Source organism: Trichechus manatus, unplaced genomic scaffold, assembly GCF_000243295.1.
Source record: "Trichechus manatus latirostris isolate Lorelei unplaced genomic scaffold, TriManLat1.0 scaffold00015, whole genome shotgun sequence".
In the NCBI taxonomy this organism is placed as follows: domain Eukaryota; kingdom Metazoa; phylum Chordata; class Mammalia; order Sirenia; family Trichechidae; genus Trichechus; species Trichechus manatus.
This window is the reverse complement of record NW_004443951.1, coordinates 17,317,370-17,335,112: the sequence shown is the minus strand read 5'-3', so window position 1 is coordinate 17,335,112 and position 17,743 is coordinate 17,317,370. Positions and strand designations below refer to the sequence as shown.

At 50.8% G+C, this 17,743-nt stretch overlaps 1 protein-coding gene and 1 non-coding gene across 3 annotated transcripts; one reads left to right on the top strand and one right to left on the bottom strand.

The window, feature by feature from the left end:
- Positions 1 to 1,365: 1,365 nt before the first annotated feature.
- HPCAL4 (hippocalcin like 4) lies at positions 1,366 to 9,870 on the bottom strand. 2 transcript variants are annotated; one of them, XM_004371903.1, is made up of 4 exons: positions 9,750 to 9,870; positions 3,438 to 3,607; positions 3,128 to 3,343; positions 1,366 to 1,563 (listed from the first exon to the last, which is right to left on the bottom strand). In XM_004371903.1, the coding sequence occupies exons 2-4, from the start codon at positions 3,597 to 3,599 to the stop codon at positions 1,366 to 1,368; spliced, it is 576 nt and encodes a 191-aa protein (XP_004371960.1). In that variant the 5' UTR covers positions 3,600 to 3,607; positions 9,750 to 9,870. The 2 variants fall into 2 exon arrangements, with proteins under 2 accessions (XP_004371960.1, XP_012409759.1); XM_012554305.1 differs by lacking the exons at positions 3,128 to 3,343; positions 9,750 to 9,870 and having other exon boundaries at positions 3,438 to 3,599.
- A 5,474-nt stretch (positions 9,871 to 15,344) lies between these two features.
- Positions 15,345 to 15,415, top strand: TRNAG-UCC (transfer RNA glycine (anticodon UCC)). The gene has a single exon. It is a non-coding gene; the product is annotated as a tRNA-Gly (tRNA).
- The last annotated feature ends 2,328 nt before the right edge of the window (positions 15,416 to 17,743 follow it).

Here is a 17,743-nt window from a genome sequence, read left to right as displayed (position 1 = left end):
TTCAAACGGAGCACACCTAGCACATTTTTAGGCATTTGGTCCATAAAGGTAGCCTGAAAACCTAAAAAGAGGATCCCTCCAGTGGCCGGGTGGTTCTCTTCTCCCAGCTCCTTCTGTGGCAATGAAAGAATAAGCCCATCCTTGAAACTAGACCAAATCCAGAAAGGAATGACCAAAATGTGGGGAATACACTTGTCTCACTCTCAGCAAATCTTGTTTTCTCAAGTCTCTGAAGTCAGTACCCAAGCATAGTAGGTGCACAATAGAATGTTCATTGAACTGGAAAAGGCAATAAAAAAGATGAAGCAGAAGCAGCAGAAACTGCTGAATGTGACAGCTCGAAACTGAGACTGGTAAGAAGAGGGGGGAAAAGTGTTATCTGCTAAGTTTGTAGTATTTTTACCCCCCTTTTTTCCTCAGCTCTTTATTCCCTGAAACTTAGCAGTTTCTACATTCATTGAATCATTTCATAAGAAACCAACTAATATAGACTACATTTTAACACCCTAAACTAATAAAATGACTTCAGCTCTTTTAAAGGGTACTAAAAAAATAAGCATTCCATAATTTTCCATTTTTCTCAAAACGTCTACTATTCCCCACTTACATGGCTCCTAAACTTCCAAACGCTGTTCATTTCATCCTGCTGCAGCTTTTTCCAGAGCTGAGCGGAAAGATTTAATAACTCCTCTCAAACTAACCAGCCTTACCCCACCCTCTGCTCAGTTGTGCTCTCAATCTCCCCCGCTGAGATACCGACCATAGGAGATTGTCTCACTACCCTATGAACTTCAAGGGGGTTTGGAATGTGAGTTGTAAACCACCATATTTTTAGCACCTACAGATGCCTGGCACAGAACAGGTGCTCATAGACACTAGCTGAACAAAGGACCAGATGAACCCCCAAAGGCAGGGGCCAGAGGGGGCCAGGTAGAGTCGAGGGAGCAGGACAAAGACTGCCTTTAAGGGTTCTGGGTAAAAAGGACAGATCCAAATTGGACCTTTGATTAGGACCCATGGGACCACATCCTATAAAACTCAATCCCAGGAATCAACAGGACTTCAAAGCGGGACCCCAGCCCCCCTCCTTAACCCTGCCTCTTGGGGCAAAAGCCAGCTCCCCTATGCCCAGTGAATGTTGGTTCTGGGCCAAGGCTGGGGGTGGGGCTAGATGACAGGATACCTGAGGACCTGTCTCGTCTGCAGCGTAGGGTGGTCCTTCAAGGATCCTGACTGAGGGGAGAAAGGGTTTGGACAGAGGGGTGGTGGGCCAGGGAGTGAGGCCAGAGTGCCCCTTCCCCCTGGGGAAGGGTCAGCCAGAGAGGTCACACCCTCCTGGCCAGGGGCCCTGCCCCTCACCAGCCTCTACTTCTGCATGTCACACTGCAGCAGCAGCACAATTGATGGGTCACTCTTGGCCGCCTCTTTGAACTCCTCCAGCGTAATCTGGTCATCCTTATCCTGGTCCATCTTCTTGAAGATCTTGTCCACACGTTGCTGGGGTGTGAGCCCATCCTGGTTCATGCGCATCATGATCACGGTGCCCACCATCTTGTAGATAGCCTGGTGGGGTGAGGGGCGAGGTGTGAACAGTCACAAGGGGAGGAAGGATTGGGGGCAAATGAAAGAGACCTGGAGGTGGGCAGGGAGAATACCAGGGGATGGTGAGGATACTGGAAAGTGAAGCACGGTTATTAAGACATCTCAAACTAAACATGTCTTAAAACCAGCTCTTCATTCCCTGCCTGAGCCTCCCCGGCATTCCCTGTCTCAGTAAACAGCAGCTCCATTCTTCCAGTTGTTCCAGCCAGTAACCTTGACACCATTCTTGACTCCCCTCCTTCTCTCATACCCCACATCCAATCCTTCAGCAAATCTTGTTAGCCCTAATTTTCCAATAGATCCCATACCCAGAAGATCCAGGTAGAGCCCAGGGGTACTTCCTACCACTCCCACTGCTCCTCCATAGTTATAGTTCCCATCAGCTCTTGACTGAATTGCTGTAGAAGTCTCCTAACTGGTCTCTCTGCTCCTTCCATTCCCCCTCTCCCACCATGGTCTATTATCCACACGGAGAATAGAGAAGGTTCTCTAATGGCTTCCCACCTCACTCAGAATAAAGTCAAAGTCTCTAGTCCAGCCTACAAAACACTGTTACGGATTGAATTGCATCTCACCAAAACAGGTGTTGAAATCTAACCCTTGTACCCGTGGGTGTAATCCTGTTTGGAAATAGGGGCTTTCTTTTGTTATGTTGATGAGGTCATGCCAGTATAGGGTGGATCCTAAACCTAGTGACTTGAGCTACAAAAAGAGCAGAATAGACACAGACACGCTCAGGGGAAGACAGATGCCAAGGAACACAGAGGAACGCCAAGGATCACTGGCAGACACCAGAAACTGAGAGAGAGGCTCACAGAAGGAATTTGACGTGGCTGAGACCCTGATCTGGACTTAGCCTCCAGAACAGAGAAAATACATTTCTGTTCTTTAAAACCATCCAGCCGTGGTCTTTCTGTTAGAACAGCACTAAGTAACTAAGACAGAAGCTAAGAGATTGGGCTCCTGGCTCCTGTCAGACCACTCTCCTACTGCACTCCCACACACCTGGTCTCCCAGTCACTCCTTGAATCTCGCCTCAGGGTCTTTCCATGTATTTCCCTCTGCATGGAACTCTCTTCCCCAAAACATCTACTCGGTTAGCTTTCTGAACAAATTTCTCACTAGAAGGAAAGCCCTACGAAAGCAGAACTTTGAACAGTGCCTGTGGCAGGCACACCCAATAAGGCTCCAGGGTAAACGTCCCTGGATTTGAATCATGGTTCTGCCACTTGCTAGCCGTGTGACCTGTGCCTCAGTTTTCTCATCTGTAAAATGGGGTTTCTAACAGAACCTCCCCCATAGGGCTGTTAGCTAAAGCACTTAGCACAGGGCCTGTCCTGCACTGAGTGCCCGATCAGTGCTAATCAGCCACTGGATCCTGGGAGGCGGGCTAGGGGAGAGATGGGGTGCAGGGATGAGGCTCCTGAGGCCAGAGAGGACGATGTCAGTAAAGGGTTGGCCGAGAAGTCAGGGGCACCCTCCACTACCCACCCCCCTCCAGCTTCTCCGGACAGCCCCAGCTCACCTCGATGATCTCCAGCATCTCGAGGCGCGTAATACGCCCATCGCCGTCCAGGTCATACATCTCGAAGGCCCAGTTGAGTTTCTGCTCGAAACTGCCACGGGAAGTGACCGAAAGGGCGCAGATGAACTCCCGGAAGTCGATGGTACCATCTCCGTTCTTGTCGAAGGTGCGGAAAGCGTGCTGCGCGAACTTGGAGGCGTCGCCATAAGGGAAGAACTGAGGGGGAGAAAAGAGAGGTTGGGGCGCTTGGCCAGCCCTGCCCTGCAATCCCTGCTCTGGGCCCCGCCCCCGCCCCCGCCCTCTCGCCCACCTTGATGTAGAGCTGCTGGAACTCCTCTAGGTTGAGAATGCCGCTGGGGCAGTCCTTCAGGAAGCCTTTGTACCACTGCTTCAGTTCCTGCTCGCTGAACTCCGTGTTCTGAACCAGGTCCTCCAGCACCTCTGGGGCCAGTTTGCTGTTGGTCTTCCCCATGGCGGGGCCTGGGGGACAAGGGGCTCCCTCATCGTAGTGCAGGGCAGAGGGTCCCCATATAACAGGGTCCCCTTTCTCCACAAGAGTCTTCTTTCCTCACACCCTCTCCCATAACAAGCCCCACCTTCCCACACAGCCAGGATCTCTGCTTCCACAGCAGGGTCCCCTCCTCTCAGCATCATCCCCAACAAGCCCTACCTTCCCACAGCTGGGCTCTGTCCTTCACCACACCCCCTCCCATAGGAGATCCGACTTCCCTCAGGAGGAGTTCTCTCCCTTCACCCCACCCTCCACACACACAAACACACACACACACACACACACACACACACACACACACACACACACACACACACGAGGTACCTTCCCTTCATTACACTCCTCATAAGGGGACCTGCTCTCTCCACAGCAGGCCCCTTCCACTACACGCTGTGCTCCTCATCAGGCAACCTTCCCACAGCAGGCCCCTCCCCTCTCCTCATAGCAGATTCCATCTCCTGACGCCCAAGTCTCCAGCCTTCCAGGTCTCAGCTCTCCTTCTCACTGACCCGTGCTGCATGCCACAATCTTCATCCTTTCCTCTTCTGTTTACACCTTTCATAGCGCCCCACGTCCACAGAATAAAGTCTTAGCTCCTCTGCTTGCTATTCAAGGCTTTCCACACTCAGCCCCCACCTGCCTCTGCCAGCTCCCCTCCTACCAGGGACCTGGGGCAAGTTCATCACGTGCCCTCTGGCACCGTCACCCAAGTTCTTCCTCAAGGCCTTCCTGGGCCACCCCAGCAGGAAGCGTCTCTCTTTCCTTTCTCGGTACAAATAGAAATCCTAGCTTGTAGCATTGATGACCCTGATTACATTCTGCTTTTCATTAGTTCATTCATTCCCTGAGCATTTATTGAGGCTGACTGTGCACTCAGCCCTGTGCTGGTGATGGAGATAAAGCAGACCTTCAATAATTTATAATCGGGTCAAAGAGGCTGATTATAAAGGGCCTTCAATCCATGCTTTGGACTTTACCCATAGTGGACAGAAGCTCTTGGAGGTTTTTAAAGCAGGCACTAGGAAGATAGTATTCATTCCACAACCACAGAGTGCCTATAGAATGTCAGGTCCTGAATTAGGTGCCAGGGACCCAGAAAGGCTATGTTTTAAATTTTTCCTTTGGCTACAGTATGCAAGATGACCTGGGGCTGGGGGCTGGTGAGGAGAGTAGGGAGGGGTCTGCTGCACAGTCCCTGTGAGAGATGATGAGGCTTAAACTAGGGTACGGGTTGTACAGAGATGGGGATGGACTGAGAGGTGTTAGCAGGTGGCATTGGCAAGACTTGGTGACTGACTAGATGTGGGGTGAGAGGGCCAGAGGAGCTGAGACAGACGCTCAGGTCTGGGCAGAGTGAATGGAGGTGTCGTTGCTGAGGAGCTGGTTGGGGAGGATGAAGAGTCCGTCCCATCTGGAACGTGAGTCCTTCCAGTGGCCTGTGCCAGGGTAAGTGTTTGCAGACGGCAGTACAGACCCCCTCCAAGAAGCCTGGCCAGAGCGAGTTCTCCCCACCCACACCCTGAAGACTGGGTGGACACTCCTATCTGCCCTCCACAGTAGGAATGTCCCTCCAGAGCCTGGGGTTGCAGGGACCTGGCCTGGGAGGTGCCGTCTGGCCTGCTTGGATACTCTTCGGAAGGAAGCCAGGTCCCCCACCCCAGGGTAGCCTGTCCTCAAGGTGCTCTGAAAAAAGCAAGCCCTCAGGCTGACAGAAGGACTTCCACTTCCACAGCCCACACCATGCCAGTTCAGATTCTGATCCTTATTGCTGGGGGTATCCTAAACAAGCAGGACTGAGGTTGGTCTGTTCCATGCCCTCCTCCCTTGCTGGGTGACCCCAGGTTAGTTACAGAATACCTCTATGCCTGAGATTCCACTACTGAGCCTCAAGGAATATCAAGGAGCAGTCGGGGCAGCAACATCCTTCCCCACCTACCACCATCAGAGGATGAGAACTCCTGTATGCCACCAGGAGAAGATGGGGAGGGGGAGACATGCCATTTCTAGGAACCTGGGGCTGTGGGTTTCAGAATGGCTGCACTGGGGCCAGAGTCAAGGATGCCTCTGGAAATGGACAGAAAGAGATGGACTCCATCCCCAGCTGCCCCCTCCCCAAGTCCAAAGGATCCTGAAGGCCCAGGGTATAGTCAAGGAAGCCGGAGAACCCAGGGGCTGAGGTGTCTGATGGGCGGAGGCAGACTGTCTCCTGTGGAATGTGCCTGGGTGTCTGCGTGAGGACTATCCAGTGTGTGGGAGGGTGTCAATGTATGAGACTGTGAATCTGTCAGAGTGCACATGTTTGTGTATGTGTCATAGTGTCGTGTGGGTCTTCTACCCCTTCTTTCCTCCCTGCCTTGTGCTGCCTCCCCCACAATTCTCTGTCTCCTGGGGCCTCACCTGTTTCCTGCTCCCATCTGGTTCCAGGCCCGTTAAGGACTATGCCACCTCCTTCACTTCTCATTCCCTCTACTGCTCTTAGATCTGGCATGGCCCTTTAAGATCATCCCATTATTTTAGTGAAAGCTGAAACCCAGGGAGAGAAGAGAACTGACTCAGGGTTACTAAGCAGGTCAGTGGACCCTTCCAGATGAGCACCTAGGCTGACTCCATGCCACCTGCCTGGACCTCTCTCTCCAAATCGTAGCTACTATTGTCCAGCACACACCTTCCTCACCTCCACATGCCTTCTGGGAAACCACAGCTCTGGTTTCCCTCTTGGTCTCAGTGGGGCCATCTTGCCTGAGCTCCAAGCCAGGGTCTCTAATACCCGGGAAATGTCTACCTTTAGGGGTAGCCCGCCAGCACCTCTGACTCGGCATGTATACAATCAGACTCATCCTCACCTGTGCTGGTCCTTCTCTCTCCATTGCCCCTTCCTTCCCTCTGTCCTCCTATGGGAGGAAATTCCATCTTAGTTACCTTCAGTTTTCCCCACTCTCTTTCCCCTAGGTCCAACTTGTCATCAGGCTCTGACATTTCTTCTTTTGAAGTGCCCCTGGAACCTTCTCTGTGTCCTCTCTCTCCCCATGGGCAGGGAGCTGAAATCCAGCTGTTTGCCAAGGCTATACCTACGGGCTGCAACTGCCTCACAGAGAGTGCTGTTTTTCTGATTCCTCTGCTCCAGTTTTGCACAGAAGTACAATATAGGCTAGAGGCGGCCATGCCCATAGGCCTTCTTCAAACTCCAAGATCCTCTAGAATCTGGCCTCAAGGTGTCCACCTGTCTAGCCTCACCACCCACTGCTCCCCTCACAACCCCCATACTCCTTTCAAGCTAGGCTTCTCACAGCCAGAACCTACCTCACCTACTCATTTAGCTGTTTCAGTACCTAGGCTGATGCAGGCTATAATCAGCCTTGAGGGCCTGGCTCAAGCCCACTTCCTTATGATCAGCCTCTGCCAGCCAGCTGCATGGACTCAGCACTTGGGCACAGACGGACCCTGTGAGGCCATGGAGTCCAGCCTCCACTAGCGTATAGACTTCAGGGCTCTCTGACCCTCACCTGGCGCTGCTCTAGAATTACAAGATGGAGCCTGATTTGGTTTGGTTTGCATTAAACACTTGCCTGAGCCAGAAAAAGTTCCCAGATCTTTTTGCTCCATGTCAAGGAACTTATCCCCTCCCAATATGGCCTAGTCCATCTTTGAGCAATTTGGACAGTGCGCAAAGCCCTTTCCCCTTTGTTCCTAAGTTTGCCCTCTTGTAGCTCCTCATCACTGGTTCCAGCTCTCCTCTCTGTGGCTGCACAGAACTGCCCTGCAGAGACTTAAACGCAGTGTCTGGAACACAGCCTTTGGTGGATTACGTGAGAGGGGCAAGAACCCCTCCTTCCTCCTTGGAACTTACGTCAGGTTGTTTTATTTTTTTATGTTCTCCTGCCATCACACTCACTCCAGAGACAAGGGAACTCAGACCCAGGGAAAGGAAGGGTTCATCCAAGGTCAACCAGAGCTCATCAGCAGCAGAGTAAAGGCCAGGATCCAGCTGGGGGCATTTTCTGTTGGACCTCTGGCCCTGCTGAACATGGGTAGACTACCTGCTTAACTCTTGAGGGCTGCCCTCCAGCTATGAAAGAACTAGCACTGCCCCATACACAAAGCCAGTGCCCCCTCTGTGCTCAGAGGCTTCTTCCAGAGGGCAGGGCTCAGGGTTGTGGGCTTAGAATGGGGAGGTGGCAGTGAGGGTGGGAGGGGCTGCGGAAGGCAATAATCCCACACCCTTGCCAGCTTCAGAGGAGCTGGTGCTGAGGCAGTTGCCATAGTGACAACAGCTCCCTGGTCAGGAGATTTTTCTCTCTTTCCTCTCCTCTTGCTCTTCTCCAAGCAACAGCAGCAGCCAGGTCTTTGGGCTTCAACTGGGCAGGACTTCTCCCTCTCCTAGCTAATGGGAGGCACGGCATGTTAAACAAAGGCTGGGCTCTGTTGACCACCCCCATCTTGGGGCTGTCCATGCCAGGGTGGACTGGTGGTCTAGCAGACACTCCTAATGGAAGGGACCTGGAGAGTGTGTGGGCGAAGGTGGCCTGGGTATGAAGCAATGTCCCCTCAGTGAGGACTAAAGCCCCTCAGGCCTTCTCTCTGAAAGGTCCTAACAGTTTAGGGAAAGAGTGAAAGGGTCCTCTTTTCCCATAGTCTTCCACAGAACCAGAGCATGTAAGTGTGAAAGGTTGTTAAAGATTATCTCATCCAATCTATCCCCCTGTCCTGGGATGGATCAGAGGGAAGTGACTTGGCCAAAGTCAAACAATAACTTGGGGCAAAGGCAAAATTTGAACCCAGCTCTGCCCTCCGGGTTCAGGACACCTTAGGGAAAAGAGTGACACAGTTCACATGGAGCTTTGTCATGGTCCCCCAGGGGAAGCAGGAAGATGGAAGTGGGGAAGGCACTGGGCCTAAGAAGACCAGAGAGGGTACAGATGAGAAAGATATCTGAGAGGTAGAATGAGAGGACTTGGTGCTTTGACTGTGAGGGGTGAGGGGAATGGGGCCTTGGTAGTAGCGACTGAGAGGGTATGGGTGGTCTGCTGGGGCGATGTCCCTGGCTCAACCTCCGATCAAGGCAAAAGAGGCCAAACATGGGGACTTTGCCTAGCACTGGGGCCATGGGGAGGGACTGTTGAGACACTTTGTATTTGTGAGGAAGGAAAATTGGGGGGTGGGATGCAACTTTCCTCCCTCAGGTATGCTGTGAGCTCTGTCAGCTTGAGGAGTGGAAAGTGGGGACAGTCAGAAGGGACAGTGTGAGGTGGGAGTGGGCTCTTATGGAGGTGGAGGCTGTCTTTGGCCTTTGACCACCCCCATCTCAGGGCTGTCCATGCCAGGGTGGGCTGGTGGTCTAGGAGACACTCCTAATGGAAGGGACCTGGAGAGTGTGTGGGTGAAGGTGGCCTGGGTACGAAGCAATGTCCCCTCAGTGAGGACTAAAGCCCCTCAGGCCTTCTCTCTGAAAGGTCCTAACGATTTAGGGAAAGAGTGAAAGGGTCCTGTTTTCCCATAGCCTACCACAGAACCAGAGCATGTAAGTGTGGAAGGTTGTTAAAGATTATCTCATCCAGTCCATCCCCCTGTCTTGGGAGGGATCAGAGAGAAGTGACTTGGGGCCCTGTGGTGTGAAGTTTGGTGAGCTGCTGGTGGGGCTGGGTGGTATGGGTGGGGGCTACAGGTGGAAGTGGGAGGTTGCCATGGGGCTGGGAGACCGTGTATCGCCAAAACAACAGGAGGAAGAGTAATTGGTGCTCCCTCTAGCACCAGAGACACCACACCCCCAGGTGTGTGTGTGTGTGTGTGTGTGTGTCTGTGCGCGCGCGCGCGCGCGCGCACACACACACACACACACACACACACACACACACACACACGCGCTCAGGGCCAGAGCAATGGTTGTTCTTACCTGAGCTAGGATAAGGGGGCGGGTCTGCCTCCCTCCTTGGGACACTTGAGGCCTGGACTGAGGTGGAGGCCCCCTGGCCAGGGACGGGTCCTCCAGGTGCTGACGCCTATGGGTGAATCAGAGCGGGCTGGAGATGAGGATGGGAATAGGTGGTGGAGGGGGTGGGGGTAAGGGCTTCGGCCCCGGGGGGTGCCTCCGAGGTCCCATCCCACCCACGTTACCTGAGGCCGCTCGCCGGGTCGTTGGATGGCTCCGAGCCTCGGCGGGCCGCGGGGACCAAGACTGGCTCTGGGGCTGTCGGCCAGGTCCTCCTAGATCCGCGCCGGAGCCGCCTCCCAGCTCTTGTATCACTATGTGCTTCTCAGGGGCAACACGATTTGCATAAGGCCCGCCTCATCTCGGGCAAATTGGGCGTTGATTGGTTCGGCTGGGGCGGAGTGACAGGCGGGGTTTCAGGTGGGGATGGGGTGGCCCGCGAGGCCTGGCTGGAGAAGCGCGCCCCGGCGCTGACCTTCCGGGCCTCGAGAGGAAGGGGGAGGGCTGTACCCTGGTCTGCACCCCCGCCCTGAGGCTCAGACCCCGGGCTGCAGTCTAGGGCGAAAAGTGCCAACGATTGAAACGGATTCGCAGAAACAACCGCGCCGTTGCTACGGAAACGGGACAGCCACAGCCGAGTCTCTAAGCCTTCCCTTACTGGGCCCCAGCGGAGGTGGAGGTGGAAGAGGGGATGAGTCACAAGATGCGATCCCCCCCAACTCATATCCCACCCGAAATTGAAGAAGGGCAACAAGGAGCTGCCAAGTAGCTGGGTGGGAGGCGGAAGAGCTGGGATGGTCTAGCAGCCCACGCCTTCTCATTAGCCCCTCATACACACCCACTCCCCTCACGCTGAGCAGCAGAGAGGAAGGTGGGTGGGCGCAGAGAGTGCAGTATGGACGGCGAGGAACCCACACTCACCTAGCCCCACGCTAGCCCTGGACTGCCTCCAGCCACCGCTGCAATCCCCAGTCTCCATCCCTCCCTAGACAGTACCTCCCTGTTGTCCATGGACCCCAATAGGCCACTCGGGTTCTCCCCCAGAAGGAACCCTCTGCCTAATCCATGGACCCCTCCATTCCCCACCCTCCCATCTTTCCGTCCCGTAGACAGAGCCGGTTCCCAGCCGCCGCCAGTCTCCGGCCTCGGATGTTGACACAAACCCGAGGCGGTTTACACTGAGCGGGTCTGGAAGGCTTCAGGGCCCCGGGGACACCTCCTCCTGCACTTGAGGGTCTCCCCAAAGCCCGGCTCGGCTGTCCTGGCTGCACTGGCAGCCGAGAGCTCCCGACGGTGAGAAGGCACCCTTTTACCCCAAACGGGGCGAAAGGGGAGCAGATATCCCCGGGCTGGGCCACGTGCGGGGGAGGGATTTCTGGGAATCTGTCAAAAGCCGGGGCGGGGCGTCTGGGGCTTTGTCGAATAGGAGCGGGGATGGTGAAGAGCCGCGGCGAAGAGGCGGGGCTTCTGCCGGAGTCGCGAACCCGGAGGCCGGCTGGGCAATGGGGGGTGGGGGTGGCGCATGGGTCTGCCGCGAGTGGAGGCGAGGTTTCTGGGGCTGGTCCCAGCAACTCCCGGGTCAGGCTCGCTGGGGAGGAAGCAGTGGAAGTCCTTCTTGTTTAGGAACCGTCACATTCCCCCTTACACTGGTTTTGCCGCCCGTTCTACTGGCTGCAATTTATTTCCTCTCTGGGCCCCTAGCAGGGTGCAAGCTACCTGGGGCTCCAGTTAGGAGGCGCATCCCTGGCCCCCATGGGTGGATGACTCACAGGGTGGGGATAGGTGTCTGAAAGCCGTGACTGTACCACTTCCTGGGTACTGTCTGTGCTCTGGGGACCCAGAGATGGCAAGAACGCATCCCTGCTCACCGATAACCATAATCCAAGGCACGAGAAACTGGGGAGAGACAGCCTGGAAAGTTGGAAATGGGACCTGAAGTTCTAAAATGAGTCTCAGCTTTGCCAATTTCTCCACAGATGACCCCCACATATGACTGTAGGCAAAACCTTTCTCTCCCTGGGCCTCCCTGCTGGTCTGTAAAATGTGGGAGCTGGTACAGTAGGCCCAGAGGAACTGGGGAAGAATTTCAAATAGGAGGGTGAAGAAAGACCATTTGTCATCCTGAGCAGACAGACTAGGAAGAAAGGCCTGGCAATCTACTTCCGAAAATTAGCCAGTTGAAAACCTTATGGATCACAGCAGAACATTGTCCGACTCGCTTGTTTTGAACATGTCATCAGGAGTGGTCAATCACTGGAGGAGGACATCGTGTCTGGTGAAGTGAAATGCCAGCAAAGGCGAGGGAGACCCTTGATGAGATATATTGTCACAGTAGCTGTAACAATGGACTTGAACATGCCAGCGATCCTGAGGATGATGCAAGATTGGGCAGCATTTCATTCTGCATAAGATCACCATGAGTAGGAGTCAACTCCACAGCAGCTATCTGTAATCTGACTGCTCCACTGGATTTAAGTATAACTAATATATATGTCAAAAGCTTAGATCCCTGGGTGGTACAAACGGTTTGTGCTCGATTACTAATCAAAAGGTTGGAGAGTCAAACCAACCCAGTGGTGCCATGGAAAAAAGGCCTGGCTATCTGCTTCTATAAAGATAACAGCCAAGAAAACCCTATGGAGCTCAGTTCTACTCTGTAACATGTGAGGTTGCCATGAGTCGGACGACGACAGGCTTGGTTTTTTATTTTATTGGGAGCTTACTTCGTGTCAGGCGCTATTCCGGCACTTCATACGTATTACCTACTTTATTCCTCATAAGAACTCTATGAGGTAGGTACTATTACTATTCCCTCATAGCAGATGAGGAAATGAGGCACAGAAGAGTTAAGGGTACCGGTCCAAGTTCACATACCTAGTAAAGCTGTAGAACCGGGATTTGAATGCAAGCAGTCTGGCTCCAGAGCCCACACTCGTAGCCAGCACACAATACTGCCTCTCCCTAGGCCCTTCAGATCCTTAAGAAAAAGGACCTTACACTGGAATATTTGTTTCTGATTCCCACAATGCTATTAAAAGGCAAAGCCCAGCCTCCTGGAAACAGATTCTCTGTCTTAGAGTCCACTAAGACGTAGGATTCCAGGAGCAGCGGTAGAGAGAACAACGAGAACCCATTGCCATCGAGTTGATTCTGACTCATAGCGACCCTGTAACCTGAACTACAAGGGGGCCAGTGTGAGGCTCCTCCTGGCCATCCCCATTCCCCAGCCCTGGAATCAAGCATAAGATCCCGGAATCCCAGGTGAGATGGGAAGGAAGGCAACGGGAAGGTTTTGAAGCAGGATATGTTGTGCTTGCTCTGGCCCTTTAAACCAGGCAGGACGACCCATGCAACCTGACCCAGGAATCATCTTAGAGGCTCCCCGCCCCCCTGCACTGTTCCTGAACTCCTAGTCATAACCCATCTTCATCTGCTCCTAATACTCGACTCTGAGACACTGATCTTGATCCTGCCTCTGACTCCTAGGTTTAATGTTTAAAGCAGTAATAGCTGACATTGACTGGGTTGCTGCACTATGTGCTAGCCAAGTTCTTTATCTGCATTATCTCACTTAATCCCAAAGATGACTATTGTCAAGGTGATATTAAAAATATCTAGCTGCCTGTTAAGGCACAAGCATTACTAATCAGAACAGATGCTGGCCTTAGTGCTAGATCAATTCTTATTAGCTCTCTATTCTGCCAAAAGTTAACACTTTAGTGACTGGATCAAGGGATGGGGGCATGGGCAGGGGAGAAGCTAGGGTGATGAGGGACTCAGGGCTATGGCTATCTATTTACCAATCAATTTTGAAGTATTTCGATGTTTTAACAACCAGTTCAGCTGTACCGGTGTATAGCAGCTGAATTTCAGCCCCAGTATTTTAATTTTATTGTATTGTACTTTAAGTGAAAGTTTACAATTCAAGTTAGTCTTTCATACAAAAATTTATATATACATTGTTATGTAACCCTAATTGCTCTCCCTATACTGTGACAGCACACTCCTCCTTTCCACCCCTGATTTCCCGTGTCCATTCAGCCAGCTCCTGACCCTCTCTGTTTTCTCTTCTCACCTCTGCACAGGAGTTGCCAATTTAGTCTCATGTATCTACTGGAGCTAAGAAGCACACTCTTCATGAGTATCATTTTTTGTCCCATAATCCCATCTAATGTCTGTCTGAAGAGTTGGCCTCAGGAATGGTTTTAGTGCTGGGTTGACAGAGAATTCAGAGGCCATGGCTTTCTGGGGTTCCTCCAGTCTCAGTCAGACCATTAAGTCTGGTCTTTTTACTAGAATTTGAGTTCTGCACCCCACTTTTCTCCTGCTCCATCAGGGACTGTCCGTTGTGTTCCCTGTCAGGGCGGTCATTGGTGGTAGCCGGGCACCATCTAGTTCTTCTGGTCTCAGGCTGATGGAGTCTCTGGTTTATGTGGCCCTTTCTGTCTCTTGGGCTAATACTTTCCTTGTGACTTTGGTGTTCTTCATTCTCCTTTACTCCAGGTGGGTTGGGACCAATTGATGCATCTTAGATGGCCTCTTGCTAGTTTTTAAGACCCCAGACACCACTCTCCAAAGTAGGATGCAGAACATTTTCTTAATAAACTTTGTCATGCCAATTGACCTAGATGTCCCCTGAAAGCATGGTCCCCAGACCCCTGCCCCTGCTACTCTGTGCCTTGAAGTGTTTGGTTGTATTCAGAAAACTTCTTAGCTTTTGGTTTAGTCCAGTTGTATGACTTCCCCTCTATTGTGTGCTGTCCTTCCCTTCACCTAAGATAATTCTTGTCTACTATCTAGTTAGTGAATACCCCTCTCCCTCCCTCCCCACCCTGGTAACCATCAAAGAATGGTTTCTTCTGTGTTTAAACCTTTTCTTGGGTTCTTATAATAGTGGTCTTATACAATATTTGTCCTTTTGTGACTGACTAAATTCACTCAGCATAATGCCTTCCAGATTCCTCAATGTTATGTTTCACAGCTTCATCATTGTTCTTTATCATTGCATAGTATTCCATTGTGTGAATATACCATAATTTGTTTATCCATTCATCTGCTGATGTGCACCTAGGTTATTTCCAACGTTTTGCTATTGTGAACAGTGCTGCAGTGAACATGGGTGTGCATATATCTATTTGTGTGATGGCTCTTATTTCTCCAGGATATATTCCAAGCAGCCGGATTGCTGGATCGTACGGTACTTCTATTTCTAGCTTTTTAAGGAAGCGCTGAATCGATTTCCAAAGTGATTGTACCATTTTACATTCCCACCAACAGTGTATAAGTGTTCCAGTCTCTCTACAATCTCTCCAACATTTATTATTTTGTGTTTTTTGGATTAATGCTAGCCTTGTTGGGGGGAGATGGTATCTCATCGTGGTTTTGATTTGCATTTCTCTTATGGCTAATGATTGTAAGCATTTCTTCCTGTGTCTGTTAGCAGCATGAATGTCTTCCTTGGCAAAGTGCCTGTTCATATCCTTTGCCCATTTTTTAATTGTGTTATTTGTCTTTTTGTTGTTGAGTCAGCCCCAGTATTTTTATCAAGATCCCTGGGTGTCACAAATAGTTTGCACTCAACTACTAACCTAAAGATTGGTGGTTTTGAACCTATCCTGCAGCACAGTGGAAGAAAGACCTGGAGATCTGCTTCCGTAAAGATTGCAGCCAAGAAAACCCTATGGAGCAGTTCTACTCTGTAACACATGGGATGAACATGATTCGGAATAGACTCAACAGCAACAGGTTTTGTTTGTTTGTTTACTGTTATATTCAGAGGGGCATTGGTGGTTCAGTGGTAGAATTCTTGCCTTCCATGCAAGAGATCCCGGTTCAACTCCTGGCCAATGCACCTCATGTGTAGCTACCACCCCTGTGTCAGTGAAGGCTTGCATATTGCTTTGATGCTGAACAGGTTTCATCAGAGCTTCCAGACTAAGACAGACTAGGAAGAAAGGCTTGGTGATCTACTTCCAAAAATCAGCCACTGAAAACCCCACAGACCACAACAATGGGATCTGCAACTGATTATGCGGAAGGCACAGGACCAGGTAGTGTCTGTTGTGTGTGGGATCGCCATGAGTAGGGGCTGACTTGAGAGTGGCTAGCAACAGTAATTGCTATCTTCATTTCATGGCAGTAGAATGGATGCTCAGAGAGGTTATACAACTTGTGCATTGTAACATAGCTCATTAGTGACAGAGCTGGGATTCGAACTTAAGTCTGTCTCACTGACCCTGTTCCTGGGAAGGGGTAGCATCCAGGACTGAATAGGGGTTTCTACTGTTCTGCAGTTGAAGACTAAGCCAGAGGAAGGTGGTTTGAGTTCTAGGGCTTTGTTGTGGCCTTGCTGTTCTCAAGCTTGAAGCCTTGACAAAGACCTGTTCCATGTTGTTGGAGTGGGCCCTGCAGAACGAGGAGGGTAGAGGGGTTATATGAAAGAAGGGACAGGATGACTGTGTAGGAGGCCCCGAAAGGGGATGCAGGAATTGAGCCCAGCAGGTTCGGTGAGGGCAGAGGTCTTCAGACAGTGGCCAGTCCAATCTGCTTCACCAAAGTGGGAGCATTCCTCTCCCTGTTGGTCCCCACCAGTCCTTTTATGATGGATCATGCCTTCCTGGTTCCCTGGGTTTCCTCAGTCTCAGCTAGTGTGGCCTGGTGACAGCTGGAGTCCCCCTGGGTCCTGGATATTTCCCAGTCTCCTTGTGGCTGGAAGAGAGTGAGATCACCAGAGTTTGGTTCCTTCTCTTTCCCCTATTGGCTAAGGAGAATTCCTTTACATTCCAAAATAGAAATCTCTCTATAATCTTTTTTTTTTGCCTGTCAATACATGGTGGCTGAAAAATGATACAGGGAGAGTGGAATTTCCCATAATCCCTTGCTTGAAAGGTAACTATTACAAAGGACCTGCATCCATTCCCCCTTCTGCTGGACAACAATATAGTGCACAGACTCTGGAGCCAAATTGCATGTGTTTGTATCACAGCTCTATCCCTTGACAGCTGTGTGACCGAGGGCAAGTTACTTAGCGTCTCCGTGTCTCAGTTTCCTCATCTGTATAACAGGAATGATAATAACTGTACCTATCTCTTAGGGCTACTCTGAGGATTAAAATCAGTTAATATATGCAAAGTGCTTAGAACAGAGTTAGCTTTGGGGAATTACCCAGCTCCTATTGTATACAGTCTTGGTGATAATCTCGATCCAGGTGTCCTGCCTTCCCTTGGACAAGGGTCGGACATATGACTCAAGTAAGGCTAAATGTACTCTTTCTCCCAAACTAATCTGAATCTTGAGTAGAGTGACTAAAGGATGTTAGACAGCTAGCATTGGTTTATTCCAGGACAGTGCCCTGATGACATTGTCCATTTGTTCCTGCTACCTGAATCCCTAGGGACCACTCTGGGACATGCCCTTTCCAAAACCAGCTTCTGTTTTTCCTTTGATTCTGTGAGCCAGCCTACATCCCTCCCCCCAATTTTTTTTTCCATAAGTTAATCTAGAAGTGATTTCTGTTTACCTGCAGAGAACACACATAAATTTGGTGTATTTCTCTATCAGTTATGAGTCATTGTTGCAAGTGACTGAAAATTCAGTCCACAATGGGTTAGGCAAAAAGAGAATGCAATGGCTCCAGTAAGGGGAAAAATACAAGAGTAGATTGGACTTTATGGATGGCTGGATTCAGGTCTTAAACAATGTGATTAATATCTGACTTCTCTCCAGGGCTTAGCTTTGCTCTCCTGAGTGTTGCTTCCTTCCTTTTTTTTTTTTTTATAACTTATTTTATTTTTGTTGTTGAGAATATACACAGCAGAACATACACCAATGTAACAGTTTTTACATGTACAATTCAGTGACATTGATTACATTCTTCCCATTATGCAACCATTCTCACTCTCCTTTTCCGAGTTATTTCTCCCCTATTAGCATAAACTCACTGCCCCCTAAGCTTCCTGTCTAATTTTTTTAGTTGTTGTTGTCAATTTCATCCCATATACATAGACCTTAAAAGAGCACAGTGCTCAAGGCAGACATTCTTTGTTAAGCGAACTATTGTTAGGTTTTAAGAAGACTTCGGGGGATTTGTTGTTGTTGTTGTTATTGTACTTCAGGTGAAGGCTCACAGAACAAATAGTTTCTCATGAAACAGTAGTACACGTGTTGTTTTATGACATTG

Bases quoted from the DNA above. Each gene is read 5' to 3' on its own strand.
- HPCAL4 (XM_004371903.1), bottom strand. From the start codon at position 3,599: ATGGGGAAGACCAACAGCAAACTGGCCCCAGAGGTGCTGGAGGACCTG. The intron at 3,344-3,437 runs GTGGGCGAGAGG...TCTCCCCCTCAG, and splicing joins TCCAGCAGCTCTACATCAAG to TTCTTCCCTTATGGCGACGC. The intron at 1,564-3,127 runs GTGAGCTGGGGC...TCACCCCACCAG, and splicing joins AGATGCTGGAGATCATCGAG to GCTATCTACAAGATGGTGGG.